This window comes from Episyrphus balteatus, chromosome 1, assembly GCF_945859705.1.
Source record: "Episyrphus balteatus chromosome 1, idEpiBalt1.1, whole genome shotgun sequence".
NCBI lineage: Eukaryota > Metazoa > Arthropoda > Insecta > Diptera > Syrphidae > Episyrphus > Episyrphus balteatus.
This window is the reverse complement of record NC_079134.1, coordinates 68847971-68869843: the sequence shown is the minus strand read 5'-3', so window position 1 is coordinate 68869843 and position 21873 is coordinate 68847971. Positions and strand designations below refer to the sequence as shown.

The 21873-nt window shown below is 34.0% G+C and overlaps 1 protein-coding gene across 1 annotated transcript in view; it reads left to right on the top strand.

The window, feature by feature from the left end:
* The window catches only part of LOC129907617 (engulfment and cell motility protein 1), a 134917-nt gene extending 118943 nt beyond the window's left edge, over positions 1 to 15974 (top strand). Inside the window, exon 2 of the mRNA XM_055983910.1 lies at positions 9488 to 15974. Within this exon, the coding sequence (XP_055839885.1) occupies positions 9488 to 11529 (2042 nt within the window). The 3' untranslated portion in view covers positions 11530 to 15974. The remainder of the gene's footprint in view (positions 1 to 9487) is intronic.
* Positions 15975 to 21873: the final 5899 nt, after the last annotated feature.

The following is a 21873-nucleotide window of genomic DNA, read 5'->3' as shown; positions in this document are numbered from 1 at the left end:
AGTTGTTTACAAATAACATAAGCTTAAAACCTGATTGATCATGCGATGCAAATTGTAACTGTTTAATCAGTAGATGCTTTCAAAGTAGAACATTTTAATTAACGAGTGCAGTAGCAAGGTTGGTTTCTTATAAGAAGTAGTTTGCTTTATTTTTTATTTAATTTTTTTTGGCGATTTTTAAAATAATTAACATGGATTCTGTTGCTAGTGGTATGTTAAAAAAAGATAATGACAAAGATAATGCAAAATTTTAAGTCTAAAGTAAATTTTAAAGCTTTTTAAGATAATGTGTTTGAGCAGTAAAAACAAACAAATTTTTTTTCTTTGATAATGAAAAAGTTAAGTTGATTTGCGTTTTTCTGTACTGAAAATAGTGTTGAAAAATAGTTAAATGTTTCCTTTATGGGAAACAATCCTAAAACATTGCGGTTTTTTGCGATTTTTTATAATATTGGCTTCAAAAGGTGTTGGGGACGGTGATTTTTTTTTTTTTTTTTTAATTAGATTTTTCTTTTTTGACACAGGATCGTAATTAACTTTCATTTTTCTTTCAAGAAATAAGCTTTCTGAATTTTTAAAAAGCTGTTCGTCACGTGACATTACAGAAAAAATTAATTTTTTTGGTACCAAAGGTTGAAATATTGAAATTTCGGAGCAAATAGAGAAAAATTTAACGGATTTTGATTTTGCATATATGAACATAGAAGAAGATGGCTGGAGTGCCTCCAGAAATAACAACACCTTCTTAAAACAAAATATAAATTGGTTGCAATATGAAATATCGTTTCCATGCTGAGCCCATGGCTTTGTTGGACGGACTCAAATGGATTTTTCAGACCTAAGCGAACGGTCAAAGAGACGTAAAACAGAAGATTTACGTTCTAACTATAATGCCGAAGAATTAAGCTATGCTGCGCCATGCAACTGCGAGAAAAAGGGAAACTTGTTCATCAAATGTAATGAAAAATATAATATTTTCAACTCCTTCACGTGCTGAAAAATATCAAAAGCTTTGAAAAAAATTGACCAGAAAATTATTCCATATACAGCAGAAGAAGCACTTTCAATAGTTGTTAAAGGAAAATTAACTTAGTTTCATAATAACCATATGTATCCAAACTTAAGCCTCAATAAAATTTATTCATTCATTGGACAGCTCGGCGAAGAAGCCCAAGAATCACGAAACAAAGATATAAAGCGTTTCGAGAAAGTTTCTCAAGAAAATTTTCGAGGCAGCAAAATATGGAAGATGTGTTTTATAATCTCTTGGTCTCTTCTGACCCATTAATAAGTGGTTTGAGAAAACTAAATCCTAAAACAAAAAATGCGTTTCCCTCTGAAATACTTCAGTTTCTAATAGAACCAGAGATCGAGCAAGCAGACTTATAGTTACAGTTTCACAACTCACAAGTCATTGAATGATATACACACATACAAACTCACACTCATGTTTATTTATGTATATAGTTGTTATCTATGCCTGCATTATTTATTTATGTATAATAACGACTGTTCAACTGTTTTTTTCAATCTATTGAATGTATAAATATTGTATTATTAAATGTCAAATGAAAGAAACCCTATAGCGTAAAGTAAAAAAAAACGACTTTTTTCATTTTTTGCTTCTTTTTTGTGAATTTTCGTGTAAATTTACTTAAAAATGGTGAATTTTATGGAAATTATCTTATTTTGATATAATCATGCAATAATAAATTGAATAAACACAAAAAATAATTTTGGCCATGTTTTTGGGAAAATTTACCTGTGTGCGTCGCGTGATTCTACACGTAGTATTTTTAAGAAGACGGCAATTTGACAGCTGTTTTCTTTTGTTCTTGTTTTCGTATATATTTTTATTCCAAAAAAAAGTACCAAAAAAGTACCAAAATAAATAAAAAAATACCAAAATACAAAAAAAAAACAACTCCAGTGGGGTCTATGTGCAGCGAAAACATTTGAATAAATTAAAAAAGTTACTATATACGCAAATAAAGCAGGGAATACACGGTACAATCATCGTACAAAATTTGAATCGCGTTCGATAATTGTTCATACATTTACATATTAAATCTAATCTGAAGATAAATCTTCAAGACTAGCCACACTGCAGCTTCGGAAATTAAGTCCATTTGGCTGATACAGCACAAGACATTAATACAACAGAGAAAGACAAATAAAGAAAGAACAACAGAAATACATTTTTTTTTTTTTATAATGAGCGCGCACTAAAGGGATTAATCTACCCTTAATATGATGAACACAGTACGAGCATTAGGAAAATAGGGAGGGGTTTGAAAGGAGATACCGATGTACATTAGTTTTGAAGTCCTGAGTTTTGAAATGGGATGGAAAAACAGAGGCAGGTAATGCGTTCCACATTCGCGTAGTGCGGCTGAAGAAAGAATCTCTGTATTTGACGGTACGTCCGAAATTGGACTCGAGGGTAAACTGATGAGCATTCCTGGAAGCGCGAGTGCTACGGTTGAACTGTTTGAGGGGAGGAATGCAACTAGCTATTTCTTCTGAGCATTGCTTATAAAAATAAAATAGAACAACGTGAGGAATGAGATGTTACGCCGGTGCTCGAGAGACGTAATTGTATCAGTTATTGCTCTATCACCTATCATTTTTATAGCTCTATTTTGTATTCTATCCAAGAAACTCAACGAGGTTATTGGAGCACCTGCCCATATGTGGGAGTTGTATTCGAGCTTTGGACGGATATATGCCTTATAAATAACTGCTAGATCAGACGGGGAGAAAAATTTCTTACATCTTCAGAGGAAACCTAAACATTTCGCAGCGGATTTGGCGGTGTCAAATATGTGTTCATTCCACAGGACGTGGTTTGAAATGCACATACCGAGAACTGAAAGCTGGTCGGTTTCCTCGATGCAAGTACCACTCATGGAAAGTGGCATGGGAGGAAGGTTTCGCTTTAATGAAAGTAAACAGCATTGTGTTTTTGACGTATTAAATTCTACGCGATTTTTTATTCCCCATTGGACAATGCTATCAAGATCAGAATTTAATGAGTTAATCATATTAAGCCGTTCGAGATCCACATCCGAAGAACATGGGCGAGAATCAGGAAACGAATATGAAAAACTGAGGGTACTATCATCAGCAAAACAGTTGAGTGGATTAGAAGTTTCAGACAGGAGATCATTTATAAAAATGAGAAAGAGTGTCGGAGACAGAACGGAGCCCTGTTGCACACCAGCATTTATTTTGTGGGTTTCAGACTTGAATCCATCCAATACGACTTGTATTGAACGGTTCGAAAGGTAATTTCTAATCCAACGAAGAAGAGATTCATCGACGCCAAAAGCACGCATTTTCGAAAGAAGAGCTTGATGCCAAACTCTATCAAATGCCTTAGAAATATCAAGTGCAACAATCTTACTTTCTCCAAAACGATGTAAAGATTTGTTCCACTGCTCGGTGAGATAAACTATCAGATCACCAGTGGACCTGTTGCTACGAAAGCCGTACTGCCGGTCATTAAGAAGCTTTCGTTCCTCAAGATATTTCTTAAGTTGAAAATTAATCAACGTTTCCATGACCTTGGAAAGAAGGGACGTAAGTGCGATCGGTCGGTAGTTTGAGGGTGAGGAAGATTCGCCTTTTTTACGAACAGGCTGGACAAATGCTGTTCTCCATCTACTCGGGAAGAGACCAGTAGAAATAGACAGAATCCGTTTACGCGCTCAAGTACTGGCGGAGTCATGACACTATCAGGCAGTGTTGAGTTTGCAGCGAACTGCCTCGCAAGTAGATTAGCTTTGTCGACAGAGCTAACAAATGGAGTGGCGTTGGAACCGACGACGAGGTAGTGTTGCGAATATTTTTTACAAATGACCAAAAATTTTTACTACCTTTGGGACATGGTAGTATTTTTTGCCTTAATTCTTGATCATGCAAAAATTTGGTTCGTTGAATATGGGCGTTGCTGGCCTTTCTAGCTTGTTTGAACTTTTTTCGGTTTTCCTCAATGGTATTGGCTTAATAACAGCGAAAGCTTACCTCTTTAACCCTAATAGCCTCTTTGCAGCTCGAATCAAACCATGCATTCTCTTTCGGTTTGATTGTTTTAACCCTATTCGGGATAATTTGTCTCATTCCGGAGAGAATTAAATTTGTTATCATATCTGCACTGGAATCAACGTCACTATCGAGGAAGCATAGCGACCAGTTAAAGTTTTTGAAGAATTCGTTGATTCCCTCCCAGTTGGCTTTCTCGTATTGCCAGACAGTTCTTTTGGGTGCTTTTTCTTTAACTGGGTTTGTTTGACACGAGAAATTCGCAGATATGACACAATGGTCTGATGTGCCTAGAGGCAATAATACACTAACTGTGTACTTATCAGGATCAGAGGTAAGAAACAAGTCTAGAGTGTTTTCAGCTCGACCATTAACGTCCGATATTCGAGTCGGCTCGTCGACTAGCGGAGTTAGGTGGTTTAACTCAGCAAAGATCTCGGCATACCTTCCTTCGGGTGTTGTCTGGCCAGAAAAGCGAAGCCACGAAGAAATGTGTACATTGAAATCGCCCGTAACAACGATTTCAGTGTGAGGATAAAGGGAAACAATCCTTTGAATGGAATCAGACAGAGCATCGAGTTCGTTAGAAGTCGAATTACTGTCCAGATTTGGGCTCCGATAAATAAAACATGTATGAATGATGCGCTTATTAACCGAGAATTTAAACCACATGAAATTAAAATTTGTGTTTAGACATGGACCGTATTGTGGTTGAAGTTGGTATGCGACATCGTTTCTAATATAGACGGCGAGACCATGGTGGGAAAAGAATAATGGCACCAAGTTGTAACCAAATAGATTAAATTCAGAACAATCTGTATTTTCACCTATTTGTGTTTCACTCAGTGCCAAAACAGCTGGCCTGTTTTATACAGTGTGAATTTACAAACCATTCAAAACTCAAAAAAAAAACTATTCAAAACCTATTCAGACAATTACCTATAATAATTTTCTTATCAAGTCCCAAACTTGAACTTCACAAAACAAACCGTCACTAGTGTTATACCTTAGTGACAATTTGTATTGATCCGCCCCTGTTTGCTACCAGTAAGACAATCAATAATATACAACACATAACTACATACGTGGCACAGAGGGGAGGCATCGTTGACAATTGTCTCATGTTATCGCAGCGGTGGCTTCAGCTAAGCTGGCGACTTTAGAAAAAACTTCTGAGCCGACTGTTGGGCTCGAACCCACGATGTCTGGCTCTGAAATCATCTACCCATTCCTCTGTGCCATGGCCACCTGCCGATAATTGTATCGTGTGTGTGCACCAAAGTATCCGCTGTACCCATATCGCACGGTCGAATGCTGATGATGGAAAACAAGAGGTAGTATGCGATTGATTAGATGAGGGTTGTACAGTGTGTGGGCTTTTAATTCACCTTTGATTCAGTTTTTTTAGATTATATACAGTTTTTCTAACTAACATCCAAATAATGGATAAAAATGAGAAAATTTATTTGACAGATAATGAAATCGTAAGTGAATCGCATGGTATTTGTGCTTTCTTTCGATGTTGTCAACGATATCGGTACATCTCAAGTCTTGTACGATGATTGTGTCGTGGAATAAACAACCGACGAAGCAGACTCTGTGACCGACAAAATCAAATAAAGCAAAGCAAAACAACAAAAAAAAAAAAAACAAGATCAAAGAGAAACGTCAAAAAGAGTACAAAATTTTTTACTCACGATAGAAAATCTTTCCCTGTTTTTGGAACTTTCTTTCTCCCTTGCTCTTATGTGCATCTCGCGCTTTGCGTCTTCGCTTAGAAACGGACTTAATTTTACGTTTGGTATATTTTTCATTATACTTCTTATCGGTTTTTTCAGCCCAATTGACACACCCTTAGTTTGATAATTGTAAAATAAAAATAACCCATCATCGCAGAAAAAAATGGGATTTTTTTTTATCTGGCACTTGATTTTTTTTTATTGATGAAGAACACTGGCTTAAAAACTCTTTTATTCGGTTTTCAATTTCATTTTGGAAAGAGTGAAGAATTAACGAAAGTAATTTTGACTAAAAATGTGGAGTAAATCCGGGGTACTCTGTAGTACTAATGGCTGGACTTGTTGGTAAATTAATTTATGAAACATTAACCTTCTACTAGACTGATTCAAAAAATTTTTTTTTTTGTTCAAAGCATTGCACAGTGGGTCCCGCCATAGGTCAAAAATATAAAAAGTAAATGTCAATTTTTTAAAATCCAATGATTAAACAACGTTCTACAATCTCCCATCGAACCAAAACCAAAAAAAATTTGACGGTTACCCTTTTTTTCATTTCTTAATAGCCGTTCAAAGTCGGTATATAAAAAAAGGTACAGTTTTTTAATCGCTGCAGTTATAAGGTGTGAACTTGCGATAGTGATAGCGGGTGTTAAAAATTGTGAACAGTATTAAATTGTTATGGATATTAAACGAGAAGGTTAATACTTTCTAAAAACATAAATTATATTGTTAGATAACATTAAGGCTAATTGTAATGGGGCTCGTTAGCGAAGCAATTTTAACCATTTTTATTTAGCTCAATTTTCATTAAATTAGAGATTTAGTTGGTTTGCCTTCGAGTGCCCTCTACAATTTAAGTTCTCAAATGAAGAATACCGTCCTACCTTTCGAAATAATAGCGCCGTTTTTTCCCCTTTTTCCCCTTTTCGAGGAATACGAGTTTAAATGACGATACACGGAGAAAAAAAATTACAACGTAAAACTAAAAAAAATCCTTTTTAGCACTATTATTTTTATAAAAGACTGAACTAGAGGGTAAGGGTAAAGTGCTCGACTGACAGGCAGGTCCATTTCCGGCATTAACCATTTTTTTAAAAATTTTCAAAAAAAAAAAATTTTTACCGTTTTTTATTTTTCTTGAAAATAACCAAAATTTTAAAAAACTGACTTGATGCATTTTTTTGCAATAATAAATCATATAAAATGATAACACAGGTGTTTCATTAAAAAAAAAATGGTCATTATATTTTTGACCGCACTTTGTATGGGAGGTGACCCACTGTGCATTGTTGAAAATATTGTTGGAAATGACGAAAAAAAAATACTGTAATAGTTTCAGCCCTTAATGTTAACATTTAGTACCGCCGCATCGCAAATTTCTATTTCCCATACGATTTGTATGAGAAAGATTGTGTATTTGTGTTTAGAATTTTTTATCTTTTTAATGGTTCATCCAAAAGGCTTGACAAAATCATTTTCTTTTATAAAATTGTTCTACGCTCTACAAAAAAGCTCTTAATAATTTTTTTGATTTACCCCTGCGTTTCGAAGTTATTCAACTTTAAAATATAAAAAGTAATTTTTTCTCATTTTTTTTCCGATCTTTTGACGAAATTATTAGGTTTTTCAAAAAATTTGGCAAAATTTTCGAATATTTGTATTCTTTGTTGTGTTTTATTTTCACAAATCCTTTTATATAACTCTCAAGCCCCTTATACTATCACATTAGATTTCTTCAATAAAGGAGAGTGGGCATTTTGGCCCATTGGTGTAACACATTGAGACATACCTCAAATGAAAGGTTTCGATGAGTGTACAAATTTTTTGTATGGGCACAAGTCTGTATCTCGTGCAGGGAAAGTGCAGTGATGCATTTTATGTCTAAAAATGTATGTACTAAAATTCAGAAAAGTATACATTTTGACTAGACGCTCGATTAACTTGGTTCAAAAAAATTACATAACTGCGTTGGGAGATCAATTGGGCTATTCCATCACTAGTTTTCACCCATGACTTAATGCATTTTTCGATTTTTAAAACACTTTTGTATGGGACGTGGCTCATTTGTGTAACACATTGATACATACTTCAAATGAAAGGTCTCGATTAGTTTGTTATTTTTTTATATGGCCAAAAGTCTGTATCTCGTGCAGGGAAAGTTCAGTGATGCATTTTATGTTTAAAAATGTATGTAATAAAACTCAGAAAAGCATACATTTTGACTAGATGCTCGATTTACTTGATTCAAAAACATTATAATAACTTTGTTTTGTTGGACTAATCCATCAACTGTTCTAATTTTCCAAAAAAATGCATTTATCGGTTTTTATGGATTTATGAAATGCAATACCAAAAAATGTTTGAGTTAGTATATGATTTTCTGTACTTTGAAGTCGTGTGCGAAACTACCTTGTTGGTTTGAAAGTAATTTAAATATAAGATGGTTGGGACTAATTTTTAAAAAATGCAAATCAAACTTTAAGTTATATTACTAATAAAATGTGGGAGTGACTTTAAACTCCAAACCATACCTTTTTTGTTCTAAAAACACAAACATGTAAAATAAGCTGTAATACATTTTTGAACATAAAATGCAACACTCCACCTTCCACGAGAAAGAGTTTTGTGTCCATTCAAAGGAATAATGCGCTCATCAGTACCTTTTATTTGATGTAAGTCTCAATGTGTTACATTTATTTTTGAACATAAAATGCACCACTGCACTTTCTCTGCACGAAATAGAGTCTTTTGTCCATACCAAAAAATAACACGCTCATTGAGATCTTTCATCTAATGTGTGTCTCAATGTGTTACACTAATGAGCCATGTCCCATACAAAAGTATTAAAAAAACCGAAAAATGCATTAAGTCATGGGTGAAAACTGGTGATGGAATAGCCCAATTGAACTTCCAACACAGTTATGTAATATTTTTGAAACAATTTAATCGAGCATCTAGTCAAAATGTATACTTCTGAATTTGATTACACATATTTTTGAACATAAAATGCATCACTGCACTTTCCCTGCACGATATGCAGACTTGTGCCCATACTAAAAAACAATACACTCATCGAGACCTTTCATTTGATGTATGTCACAATGTGTTACACCGATGGGCCACGTCCCATACAAAAGTGCCCAGTCTCCTTTGAATTATTCATTTTTTCAACTAAAAATTATTTTAATTAATTTTTCGCGTCCGTTTTTTTTTTTTAATTTTATAAATGCAATTTTGTAGAGCGTTCAATTTTATACAAGAAAATGATTAAATCTAGCCTTTTTGATGAACCATTAAAAAGATAAAAAATTCTAAACACAAATACACAATCTTTCCCATACAAATCGTATGGGAAATAGAAATTTGCGATGCGGCGGTACTAAATGTTAACATTAAGGGCTGAAACTTTTACAGTATTTTTGTTTCGTAATTTCCAACAATAATATTTTCAAAAATGCTTTGAACAAAAAAAAAATTTTTTTTTGAATCAGTCTAACCTTCTACTAATTTTTTAACATTCACATTTGTACGACGATACAATAAAGTGACACATTGTTGGATTTACCTTGAACATAGTAACCATTTAGGCCTTTATTTGTCAAAACAACTAGAACTTACCAAAATAAAATGGTTTAGTCGATAGTAAATTTATTTTCATTTTTATTCGTGGTATTCATTTTTATAATTTTTTTTTCTTGTTCTAGGAAAAATTCAAGAGCTTTGTAATAATTGGGGTATAACCGATGCTGAAAATTATGCGCTCCAATTTTGTGAGTTAAACAATCATCGATTTGTTACTGAAAAAAACCGCACAGAAATTAAAAATGGGTCTGTTCTTCGCTTGCAGTTGTCGCCATCAAAAAAAGCTTATGACATTCTTCAATGTCTCAAACCTGATTCAAAAACAGATAAAGTTAAATGTCTTAAAGAACTCTCTGCGCTTAGCGTTGATCTAACGTTTGCCATGGAATTTATAAAAGAACAAGGTCTTACAATTTTAATATCTATGATTGAAGATTCCACCAATGAAGATGAAGGGCTGAAATATAGTTTAGCAAGTTTTGTGGAATTAATGGAGCATGGTATTGTTTCGTGGGAAATTTTACAAGTTCCCTTTATAACAAAGAACATATTAATAGTATGCGATTTTAAAAACTACTCAAAAGAATGCGTTGAAAGAGCACTATCAATTTTGGAAAACATTGTTCAAAATAGCGGGAAATATGTTCAAGTCGAAAATGATGTCACTTTGGAAAATGTTCTTCGTCTTTTGCAAGATTCAAATTCATTGATTATTCGTCAAAATACAATTGCTCTAATAAATGCTCTATTTATGAAGGCAGATGATGCTCGCAAGCGTCAAATAGCATTGACTCTTAGCAAAAAGCAATATCGTACGGTGCTGATTGCTGATATTACAGGTTCTGAAATTCAACATCAGCTTTATATTTTGCAAACCCTTACACTAGGCTTGTTGGAGAACCGCATGCGATTAAAACTAAACCCACAAGATCAAGATGCGTATGATAAAATTAAAGAACTGAAAAAAATAGCGTTTGACGACTACCCCATTGGAGCTGGAATAATAGAAGATCAGCGTCGTGGAGTAAATGTCAATTTTTCACAGTATTACAAGAAACTGGGATTTAATTGCGATGTTAACCCAGCCCAAGATTTCACAGAAACTCCACCGGGTATTTTGGCTTTAGATTGTATGGTGTATTTCGCTCGCAATTATACTCAACAGTATACCAAAGTTGTTCATGAAAACACATGTCGCGCATATGAGCACGAGTGTCCATTTGGGAGAACTTCAATCGATTTGGTTAAGATGTTATGCGAATTTCTAAGGATTGGAGAACCCCCATCTGAGCAATCAATGGGATTTCACCCAATGCTTTTCGGCCATGACCATCCATTTGAGGAATTCTTTTGTATTTGCATTATAACTCTCAATCGAACCTGGAAAGATATGCGCGCAACTGCTGAGGACTTCCAAAAAGTATTAAGCGTAGTGCGCGAACAGATTAATAGAACACTTAAAGTTCGACCTGAAAATCTAGAAGATTTCCGATTTAAAATAGGGCAACTTAACTATCAGGCAATCACCAATTTAAGGCAACAAGAACGTAATTCAAAAGAAGAATGTGAATCTACAGCATCAGCAATAGTTAAACTAAAGAATAAAATCAGTCCCGATGTCATTCATCTTATAAAACAACAACGTTTGACGTTCCTTGTGGAAGGAACTCGTTTTTCCAAATATTCCCGGGGTGTTCGTAGCAAAGACAAGTTCTGGTATGCAAGGCTGTCGCCAAATCACAAAGTTTTTCATTATGGTGACTGCGACGAAAAAGCCATTCCAACTCTGGAAGATCTGACAAATAAAGTTTTAGTAATAGACATAAAGCAGTTACTTATTGGGAAGGAATGTCCACACATGAAAGAGATGCGAGCTAGAAAATCAGCAGCAAATTTAGGGTTTTCAATTACGTTTGATAATATGGATCATTCAACACTTGATTTTGTTGCTCCTGAAGAACTTATATTTAACTATTGGACAGATGGCATAAATGCCTTACTCGGGCAGGAAATGACTAGTAAGCAAAAGGAGGAAGACTTCGAAATTTTGCTTTCTATGAAAATTAAACTCAGGTTACTTGATACTGAGGGTGTAGATATAAGCAATGGACACCCTGTTATACCAGAAGATCCTCCAAATTACGATTTTTGTTTTGAAAATTAAATTTTATTACTGAATACAGTCAAACTTTTTTATAACAAAATTCTTTCTATACCGAATGTCATTTAATGGATGAATTCATTAACGCATCAGAAAATTGCATAAGGTAAGGTAGTGTTTTCTTTCCATACAAAAAGTTGTGATGCGTTTGTGAATTCAGCCAATATCCTATTCCCTTAAAATATATCCCATATAAATTAGAACATTTTTAACGAATTTCTTTTTAGCGAAATTCTATTTATAAGCAACAAAATTGTTTCTTTATAAATAAATGCCAAATTTCAAATTTAGTTGCTAAACTACGATTTATTTTGATAACGATTTTTAAATGTTAATTTTTGGTGGGAACAGATCATAGTTTGGAGTTCGCATTTTAAACAGTACGTGATATGTTATTAAACAAATGTCGAAGAGCGAATGCATAAAAATGATGACTTATGTTTGTCAAATAATTTTGTATTTTGGGTTGAAAAATAAAAAAAAACACTAGATGACAGCAGAATTCGAACAGGATTCGAACCCCGGTGTGTATTGCGCACTGAATCAATCACATTATTGAAGTAATGCAGCTCCTTAACCGCTCGGCCAACTCATCATGTCTGGGCGCGCTGGCTGGTTTTTAATGTCAAATTAATTTCGAAAATGATTAAAGCATTTGAATATTAGTAAGATTTGTTCGGTGAACAAAAAAGTTCGTGGGAGATTCGCAATAGGAAAATTATCTTCCAGGGTTATTTTTTTTCCGGTGAAAAAAAGTTTTCATTAAGTTGGCGATAGGACTGATGAATCAATCATTGAAAAAAGTTAAAAAAAAGGAAAAGAAAAAAAATATGGCAAAAAAGTTGGTGTTTCTTTCACACAATTTTCTTTCGACAATTTAAAAAAAATGAAGCTAACATTTTAGAGTTTGCGGAAGCAAGCTAAAATAGAAACTAATGTCGTTTTCTTTCACTATTTTAAGGAGTACTCTTAATTTTTACTCCTTTTTTTGGAGTGATAGAACATGACAAGAGTAATTTTTTTTTGTAATTGTTTGTGTGACAAGGCAAAAATGGATAATTTCCTTGAAGAAAATAGTGATAACAGGCCTAGGGAAAAAATTTTATGAATTGAAAAAAAAATTAATATTAATAACATATCGTCGCCCGAGAATTGTTTTGTCGTAAACGCCAATTTTGGAATTTAAGGAAATCGCATTTGAGCTTATATAAAAAATAAACCGGCCTATAGATTTTTTTCAATTTTAATAGAATATTTTGTGCGATATCTTCTTCTTATTTATGTTGTTAAAATTGTCTTATCTGGTTTGTTTTTTAAATTATCATTACGTTACTACACGTACGACAAAGTAAGCGCACGTACGACATTCTAATATTAAGACTCTATTTTTGCCAGCTGGCAAAGTAATGGCCCCACCTTACAAAACCATATTAAAATGGACTTAAGATTAATAAGGGTGCTTTCATAAATGCATGGTTGCGCAAATCTGACGAATGCAAAGCTTTCATTAATGCAAATGACAAATGTCAGGTGTTCATAAATGTAAAACGCAAATATTTGCAGCGCAAATGTGCAAATGAAAAAATTCCCATGCGCAATGAATTTAAACTTGAAGAAAGAAGGAACATGACGTAAAAAATGATACAGCTTTCCTTTATTTTTCAATTTTGTCAAAATATTGATTGGAAATTCAAAGTTCAAGTCAAAATAACGCGAATTTCTTGGATATAATAAATTTGTAAATATTTAGAGAAATGTTAAAAAAAAGTTTTTTTTTTCTTCTTAAAGGATGGAATTAAGGTATGTTTGTTTTGGAGAAGAGGCTGAATTGAAACTTAAAAATTTTGCCAAATGACGCAAATCAGAAAAAGTGTTCATAAATTCAAAGTTTTTCTGACATTAGTCTGATCGCAAATGACCGCATGTAAACAAAGCAACCATGCAATTATGAAAGCACCCAGGAGAATGTTAAAGTCTTATGTCGTTTTCTATTGACGAATCTCAGAATGAGATTTGTGAATTTGACAGCTGAAAGGGGGGGTGAAGAGGGGAAATAGTCGAAAAATCTCAGATTTCATGATCTATTTGCGTCCTGAGATTCAAAAAAATGACAAAAAAATGAATCTGAGATTCAAGAATCTGATTCTGGATTTTTATCAAGACTCACGCATACAAACACACGCACTTTCACACACACTCCTCTGTTTGACATTTGTCTGAACATTTGTTGTTGTTTTATTTTTGTTATACGTACAGATTTCGCACACAATTACAAAACTAGATTTCATATTCTATTTGCGCTGGAAATTCTGAGAATTTTACACAAAAATCTGAAAAGTCAATAGAAAACGACATTACAAATCATTTTTTAGAAGGACACTGCCCCATTTCTCGCAAATTATGTATAAGAACATTTAAAGAAATTCAAAGTTAAAAAAAAAACTATGTTGGCAATCTTGTTTCTACAGCTTCAAATATAATTGTAAATGCGTGGGATTAACTAAAATGGGCAGTTTATGATATGAATATAGAAATCTGTATCTGAAGAAAGAGATGTCAAATGATTACATCAAAGCCCCCAGAGATAACGTCTCATTAGATGTGTTAAAATTTCTTAACCGCTTTTTTAAAATTCAAAGTAAATAGGGGGCGCTAGAACCTTTAACCCTAAAAAGCTAACCTTATTTTGTAGTACGTTTAGTTTAGACGAAGTGATTTTTAAGAAAAAGTTATTAACTAATTTCTGTGAAGTTAAATAATTCATGTTAAGTAGTTATTTTCTTAACAGAAAAAGCAAAAAAAGGATTTTTTTACACACGGGTTACACGAATTTAGAATGTAATCGGAAGCTCCTTTTTCCGAAAAATCAGAAAAAATAAAATTGGTGTTCGTCAAATCGACGAAGGTTAGCTTTCTAGGGTTAAAATTATTTGTTTAACTTCGTTAAATAACAAAAAATTATTTTCGTTAAAAATATTATCAAATAACTTTCGTTTTAGTTATAATAATTGGGGTGAGGCTATCCTAATGTTATAAAGAAAAAAAAAGACTTGTGGCACTCGAGGACTGCCGCGGTAAAGCTATTGCATTGCATTTTTTATCAACTTATGCAATTATAATTTGTTTACCTACACTACACAAAACAAATGATTATATTTTGTATCTACCTATCATACTTTTTCTCTTCTCTTCTGATTTAATATCGCAAGCGCATTCCAACGCTTTAAAGCTGAAACACAATCACGCTTTAGGGCGTCGCTTCGTTGCGTTACGTTGAGAAATCCTCAAAGCGCGCTTCTGTCACTTTGACTTTGAACAGCTGATTGCAACATAAAATCTGCTGTCAAATAAAAAAAAACACAGTCACTCACAAAATTATTGGGCCAAGTCTTTATCTTGATTTAATTGTGGAAAAATGAAAAAAGTTTAAAAAATGCATAAAAATTTGTTTATTCTTTAATCCTATAGTAATAAAAACAAAACCAATCAAAATATATTGTTTTTAACAATAAAACTTAGTCTAAAACATCATTAAATTTTTTTGTTTTTAATACGTAAATTGTTTTGATTTAAAATATCTCGATGTCGTTTTTTTGTGCAAAATCTATATAGAGAAATTAAAAAACACACATAGTTTTGCAATAATTTATTTTTTTTAATTCACATTTGGCGCAATAATAATGTGGGTGACTGTAACTATGTCTGTTAAATGTCAGAAAGCGAGCAAAAGTTCAGTCTGGTTGAACTTTTGCTCGCTTTCTTACGTTTCCTTACGTTTGTCAAATAAAGCGTACGTAAGAAAAGCGTCATTGTGTGAGGATACACAGATTTCCTATAGTTGAACTTTTCGCAGTTGTCAAAATCGACGACAAAGCGTGATTGTGTTTCAGCTTTTACTCCTTCACAAATCACAAAAAGTTGATCAAGAAAGAGAAGAATGGGAAGAGAAAAGAAAAGAAAATACAGAACAATGTATGGTCTTCTTCCTTACTCCTCTTTTTGTTGTCTAACACAATTTATATAACCCTCTCTGGCTGAACCAAAACCATTCACACATCCATCCAAGCTTCGTACAATCGTATCATATGCATATACACACATACCATCATAAATGTACTAATTTTTCGTTACGTTTTTTCTTGGTTAGCTCCCCATGCCAGGCCTGCGTTAAAATCTATGCAATAGCTTAAAAATTACTATCTGTTCGCATATAAAAAGTGCAATACAAAATCGATTTTCAAGAGTACTATAGGTGAGGACAGGATATCCTAGTTTTACGGACTGTATGACCATAAATAAAAGCGAATTAAATATCAAACTAAAGAATTTATTCTTTTAAAATATTGATGCGCCTTTTATTTTACACTTCTCTACCGTTGTTTTACAAATTAGTTTAAATAATTTATAAAATGTTAATATGTCTCTGAAATGCGTTCTTCCTTTTTTTTTATAAAATGCACTTTAAAGAAAAGTGTAAAACCGCAAGGAGCGCATAGCTTAATGCAGCCCAAAGTTTTTAAATTCGTTGTCCTTATAGAAAATAGAGTCCTTATTTTCAATAATGCTTTTATAGTGATTATATATTTATTTATATTATATTTGGGACATATACAAAAAGACAAAACAATTTTAAAATATCGTTCCAAAATGTTTACCGTACCTGTTTTGTATGACGCACGACAAACCAATACTGAAGAAAAAAAATCTGAAAAATACATAGAATTTTTGTCGTAACCCTTCAAGCAAACAAGTCCGACTTCGGTCCGAATCCGCTCCGCCTCAGGCGGAGCCGAGTCCGACTTCGGCTCAGAAACGGGTCCGAAGGCGGCTCAAATTAGGATGGAAATTATAATCACCGCGGAGCCGATTTTATATGTATTGGTTTTTTCACCACTATTTCTCCTTCGACTTTGTGTTCATACACAAAACCCCGCTTTTCTCGGTCGGAGTGTCTTTTCTGAACTCCGTTTTCTTGCTTGAAAGGAAACGCTAAAAGTTGGCGCTTACGACAAAGATGCACATAAGAACAAGGGAGAGAGAAAGATGGATTTCTCCCCTTCAAGCAAACAAGTCCGACCTCGGTCCGAATCCGCTCCGCCTCAGGCGGAGCTGAGTCCGACTTCGGCTCAGAAACGGGGCTCAAATTAGTATGGAAATTATAATCACCGCGGAGCCGATTTTATGTGTATTGGTTTTTTCACCACGATTTCTCCTTCGACTTTGTGTTCATACACAAAAAGTTGCAAGTGTGTGAGTGCAACCCCGTTTTTCTCGGTCGGAGTGTCTTTTCTGAACTCCGTTTTCTTGCTTGAAGGAACGGTAGAAAATCTTCCTTCCCTTTTTTTCGAACTTTATTTCTCCCTTGCTCTAATGTGCGTCTCGCGCTTTGCGTCTTCGTGTAGAAGCGGACTTAGTTTTACTTTTGGTATGTTTTTCATTATACTTCTGATCGGTTTTTTCAGCCTAATTGACACATCCTTAGTTTGATAATTTTAAAATAATAATATCCCATTATCGAAGAAAAAAATGGGATTTTTTTTATCTGGCACTAGATTTTTTTTTATTGATGAAGAACACTGGCTTAAAAACTCTTTTATTCGGTTTTCAATTTCATTTTGGAAAAAGTGAAGAATTAACGAAAGTAATGGAAGAAATATATATGGTGGAATACAATATAATAGGAAATATATTCATAATGGTTGTTTTTGTTAATAACAAAAGAATTTTAAAGATACACTTTTCCAATTTTTCTCTTTAAACAACATTTTAAATGTCAAATTCCAAATTCATAAGTGTGTGTGCAAATCGGTGTAAATTTGACCAAAAATGTGGAGTAAATCCGAGGTACTCCGTAGTAGGGTAGGGCGAGGAGGTTCTGACACGTTAACGGATATGATCAAAAACGAAGAACTTCCTTTTTCAAATAAACATCTTTTTACATAAAATGCACTTTATTAAGGTTTAAGCAAAGATTATAGAATACAAAGATATCGCATCCCATAAAAGTTATCGAAACCAAAAATTTGAAGTGTCGTATGTGATCAACATGTTGCTAGCTGCAAAATGTTGCGAGAGCGAGGGAATTCCTTAAAAAAATGGAATCTCTTCGTTTTCTTTCTTTTTTTTTATTTTGTTTTGCTTCTTACGGCAACGGAGCCGATGACGATCACTGTGGTGGAGTTTTTTTTTCTTACTTTTTGCCAGTTCGTCTACCCAGATCTTCCCTCTTGTGAAAGGATTTTCTGCATTCCCGTTTTTTCCTTTTTTTAGATTATTTTTTTTTTAATATGAAGACTTTAAGAATTTAATATTTTGTAGAATATTTTTTAGCCGAGGGTGGTTTCTGCTTTTTATTTTTTTTGTTCTCTTTTTTATAGGATGACAACGCACAGGTGCATTGGTTTCAGGTGTGTCTGTGTATGTATCTTTTTTTTCGTTTGCTACGGCAATCGTCCTTGAAATTGTTGTTTTTTTTTGTGGTGGAGGATAATTATATAAATTTTTGTTCTTGTTTGATTGCGTCTGGCAAAATCTTTTCTTTTGTAAGGATTTTCTTCATTCCAGTTTTTTTTCCTTTTTTAGATACCTATAAGGGCATTTGTTTAAATTCTGACACTTAAAAAATGTATGCCCGTGGTCAGGCTCATATAATAACGAAGAAAAAAATAATAAAATTATTTTTATTTTAAGTGGAGCGATTGAATATAATTCAATTTATAAGTTCAAGTGACCTTAACTCCAAATAAGGCGTCTTAGTAAGTGTACGACAGATCTAACTGATGAGCCCACTGTCGTACCTGGGCGAAACGCTTTATAAATTTTTGGAGTTGAGGTCACTTGAACTTATAAATTGAATTATATTCAATCGCTCCACTTAAAATTAAAATAATTTTAATAATTTTTTATTATTTTTGTTATTTTTTTCTTCGTTACTTTTTTATAACATGTTCTTCATGTATTTTTATTTTGCAACTATAGAATAGCTGAGGGCCCGGGTGGCTATCGCCAAGTCAGTTATATGGCTAATCCGGCCCTGTCCACCACTGTTTTGATTTCTTGGTTTGGGATGGCAAATGCTTCAGGCCACTTGCTGAAGTAGTCCATCACTACAAGGATGTACCGGTTTCCGTTGTTGGTTTCGGGAAAAGGACGTGCCACGTCTATTGCAATCCTCTGGAAAGGTGTACCCACATTGTACTGCTGCATCTTGCTTTGGATTTGGGTATTCACATTGCAAAATTTTATTTTTCTACTACTACAATTACAAATAAACAAATTTTGGTATTTTTTTATATATAGCAAAAGTAGGTACAAAATTTTAAAATAAATTGTAGTCTGCATATTTGGTTGTTTTAGTGTAAGAAAATGTTCCATTTTTGCAACGGTACAAGACCATTTGCATCAAATTGGGAATACCCATGTTGATTTTGTTTGCAATAAATCCAGATTTTGGGGGTATATTGAAAGAAGAAAGTGGGCCTCTTTATTATAATCGACACAACGTACTTAGTCGTGACTAAGGTAATCTTTAAACGTTAGTTTTTGTGACATATCGTAATCTTTGACAAATAGTGAAATCTAATTTATTTCATTGTTTTTTTTTTTCTTGAAAAATGCAATATACAAATATACAACCAATTCAATTTTTTTTTGTAAAAAATCTGCACTTGGTTTTCGAATATATCTTCGAGTCTAGTCAAATAATTTCTGACCATAGACTGTTTTCTTGTTGGAATTGTTACCCCTTTAACATCAATTGAAAATTAGCATTTTTATGGAAATGCGTTTAATTTGAACATACCTATATCACAAAAATTAACAACATTGAACTCAAATTTTGTATTTGAGACTAAACTAAACTCTTCTAAAGGTTTTTTTGTGTGCAGAGCTCGGCTCCACAGAAATAAGGCCTCAGGAAATAGGGAATAAGGCCCCAAAATGAAGTATTTGTTCTTCATAATGAAATTATGCCCCTATGAAATAAGGATATAACGAATTGAAAAAATGCCTGGAAAATAAATGAAATAAAGCACAACTTCTTTTGACCATTTTTGGCAAAAGGAAATAAAACTCCAAATTTTGTTTTTCATAACGACCTTATTTTAGATTATATCGCGTGATTATGTCAGCTATTCTGCTACTTAATAATGCTTTTCAATGCTAAAATCTTGCTGCAAACCATCAGCTAGTCAGCAATAAGTGGTACTTTAACAATTCTGGGTCCTTGATGACCGGAATTTCACTAAAGTTTTTGAATAACAATTCAGTTTAGCATTTTCAAGTAAATTATGAAAATTGGAAAAAAGGAACCAAATTGTTTTTAAAATACAATAAAAGTAAGCCCCAAAATTAGTGTTTGGATCTTATTTTATTGGAGCCTTATTTCGTAACGAAAAAACAAAATGAAATAAAGCCCCAAAATTTGAGAAATTTCGTTCATGTCGTTTATGTGTCTTTCTTGGGGCCTTATTGCATTTTTTTATTGCGGTGAAATCAAAATATTTAGGTACCTACTTTTTTCGTTTTGACAAAGCGTTTTTTTTTTACTGTTTTTGAGGTTATGCCCTAATGTAGCAATTTCTTTAAAAAAAAGTTGTCTTCTGTCAAAACTGTATAAATCTTTCCGATTTTTATTTTATTATCTGAGATATCTTCAATTGTTTGGCGTATTATAATATCTATCATAAAGGATAAAGGAGAAATACAACGCCTATTTTAGAAAAAGCTTAGTTTTAGAAGAAGGGCATTATCATAAGTAGAACATTTTTGAAAGTCGAATGTTTTCATAAATAGGGCATTTTTGAAGGTAGTCCGGGTTTAAGGCAGGGAATTTTTAAAGTTGGAGCAATTTTGAAGCTACGGCATCTTTATAAACTGGGCATTTTTAAAGCTAAAGCTTTTTTGATGGTAAGGCATTTTTATAAGGGCAGCCTTTTTGAATTTAGGGCATTTTGAGAGCTAGAGCATTTGTGGAAGTAGGACATTTTCATAAGTAGGGCATGTTTTAAGATAGGGCATTTTTAAGGCAGGGAATTATTGAAAGTAAAGAATTTTTTTAAAAAGGTTATATTTGAAGGTAGGGCATTTTTGAAAGTAATCCCTATCTGATGGTAGGGCATTTTTTAATGCAGGGCATTTTCCAAAGTAGGGCTTTTTTAAGTTAGGGCATTTTAAATTTAAGGTAGGACATTGCCCCTCAATGCCCCCTGGCTACGGGCCTGTTCTAGCCGTGTGCAATGCTTGCAGTCTTGCTTGCACGGGCGCCGAGTTAATGCGCAGCTTCAGTTTCTGAAAGCTTTTCTCACACTCACCTGACCATTTAAAAGGTTTACCCTTCTCCGTAAGCTGGTGCAAGCTTTTGGCGATTCTCGCAAAATCCTTCACGAATCGTTGATAGTACGTTGCCAGGCCGAGGAAACTCCGAAGTTGATGCTTGTCCTGAGGGGTTGGCCAATTTTTTACAGTGTCAACTTTTTTTTTGGATCAGTCTTTACTCCTTGGGATGAGATGATATGCCCCAAATATTTAACCTCGGTCTTGGAAAGTGCACATTTCTCTGGATTCATTTTCAGATTTGCTTCTCGTAGCCTCTGGAATACAGCCTTTAGGTTTTCACAATGGTCATCAAATGTTTTCCCGTAAACGATGACATCATCCAAATAGACTAGGCACGATTTCCAGGTTAATCCATTCAGAACACACTCCATTAAACGCTCAAAAGTAGCTGAAGCATTACATAGCCCAAACGGCATGACATTAAACTGCCACAGACCATTTCCTGTGGAGAAAGCCGTCTTTTCCCGATCTTCTAGATGGATTTCTACCTGCCAGTAGCCACTCTTCAGGTCCAAAGTCGAAAACCATTGTGCTCCTTCCATTGCATCTACAGTATCGCTTATTCTTGGTAGTGGGTAGCTGTCTTTCTTTTCTTTGTCACATCATTCAGTCTGCGGTAGTCGACACAAAATCGAGTGCTTCCATCCTTCTTTCTGACGAGAACTACCGGTGATGCCCAGGGGCTTTTGGAGTTTTCGATCAGCCCGTCTTTCTTCATTGTCGATATCATTTGTTCAACTTCACCTTGTTTGGCCAAGGGGAGACGTCTTGCTGGTTGACGAATCGGCCTAGCATCTCCTGTATCGATTCGATGCTGCACCAGTTGTGTTCGGGCGTATTGCCCGCTGGGTGAAGAAAAGATATCAGCATATTCGTGTAGAAGCCTTCCAGCAACATTAACCTGATGTTGACTCAAGTTGTCTGATTTGAGAATTTGGGTTTTTTAGTTTCTCCGAGTTCATAGTCATCCGTGTGTCCATGCTGCGACAAGAGTCTTCCCGATGATGATGT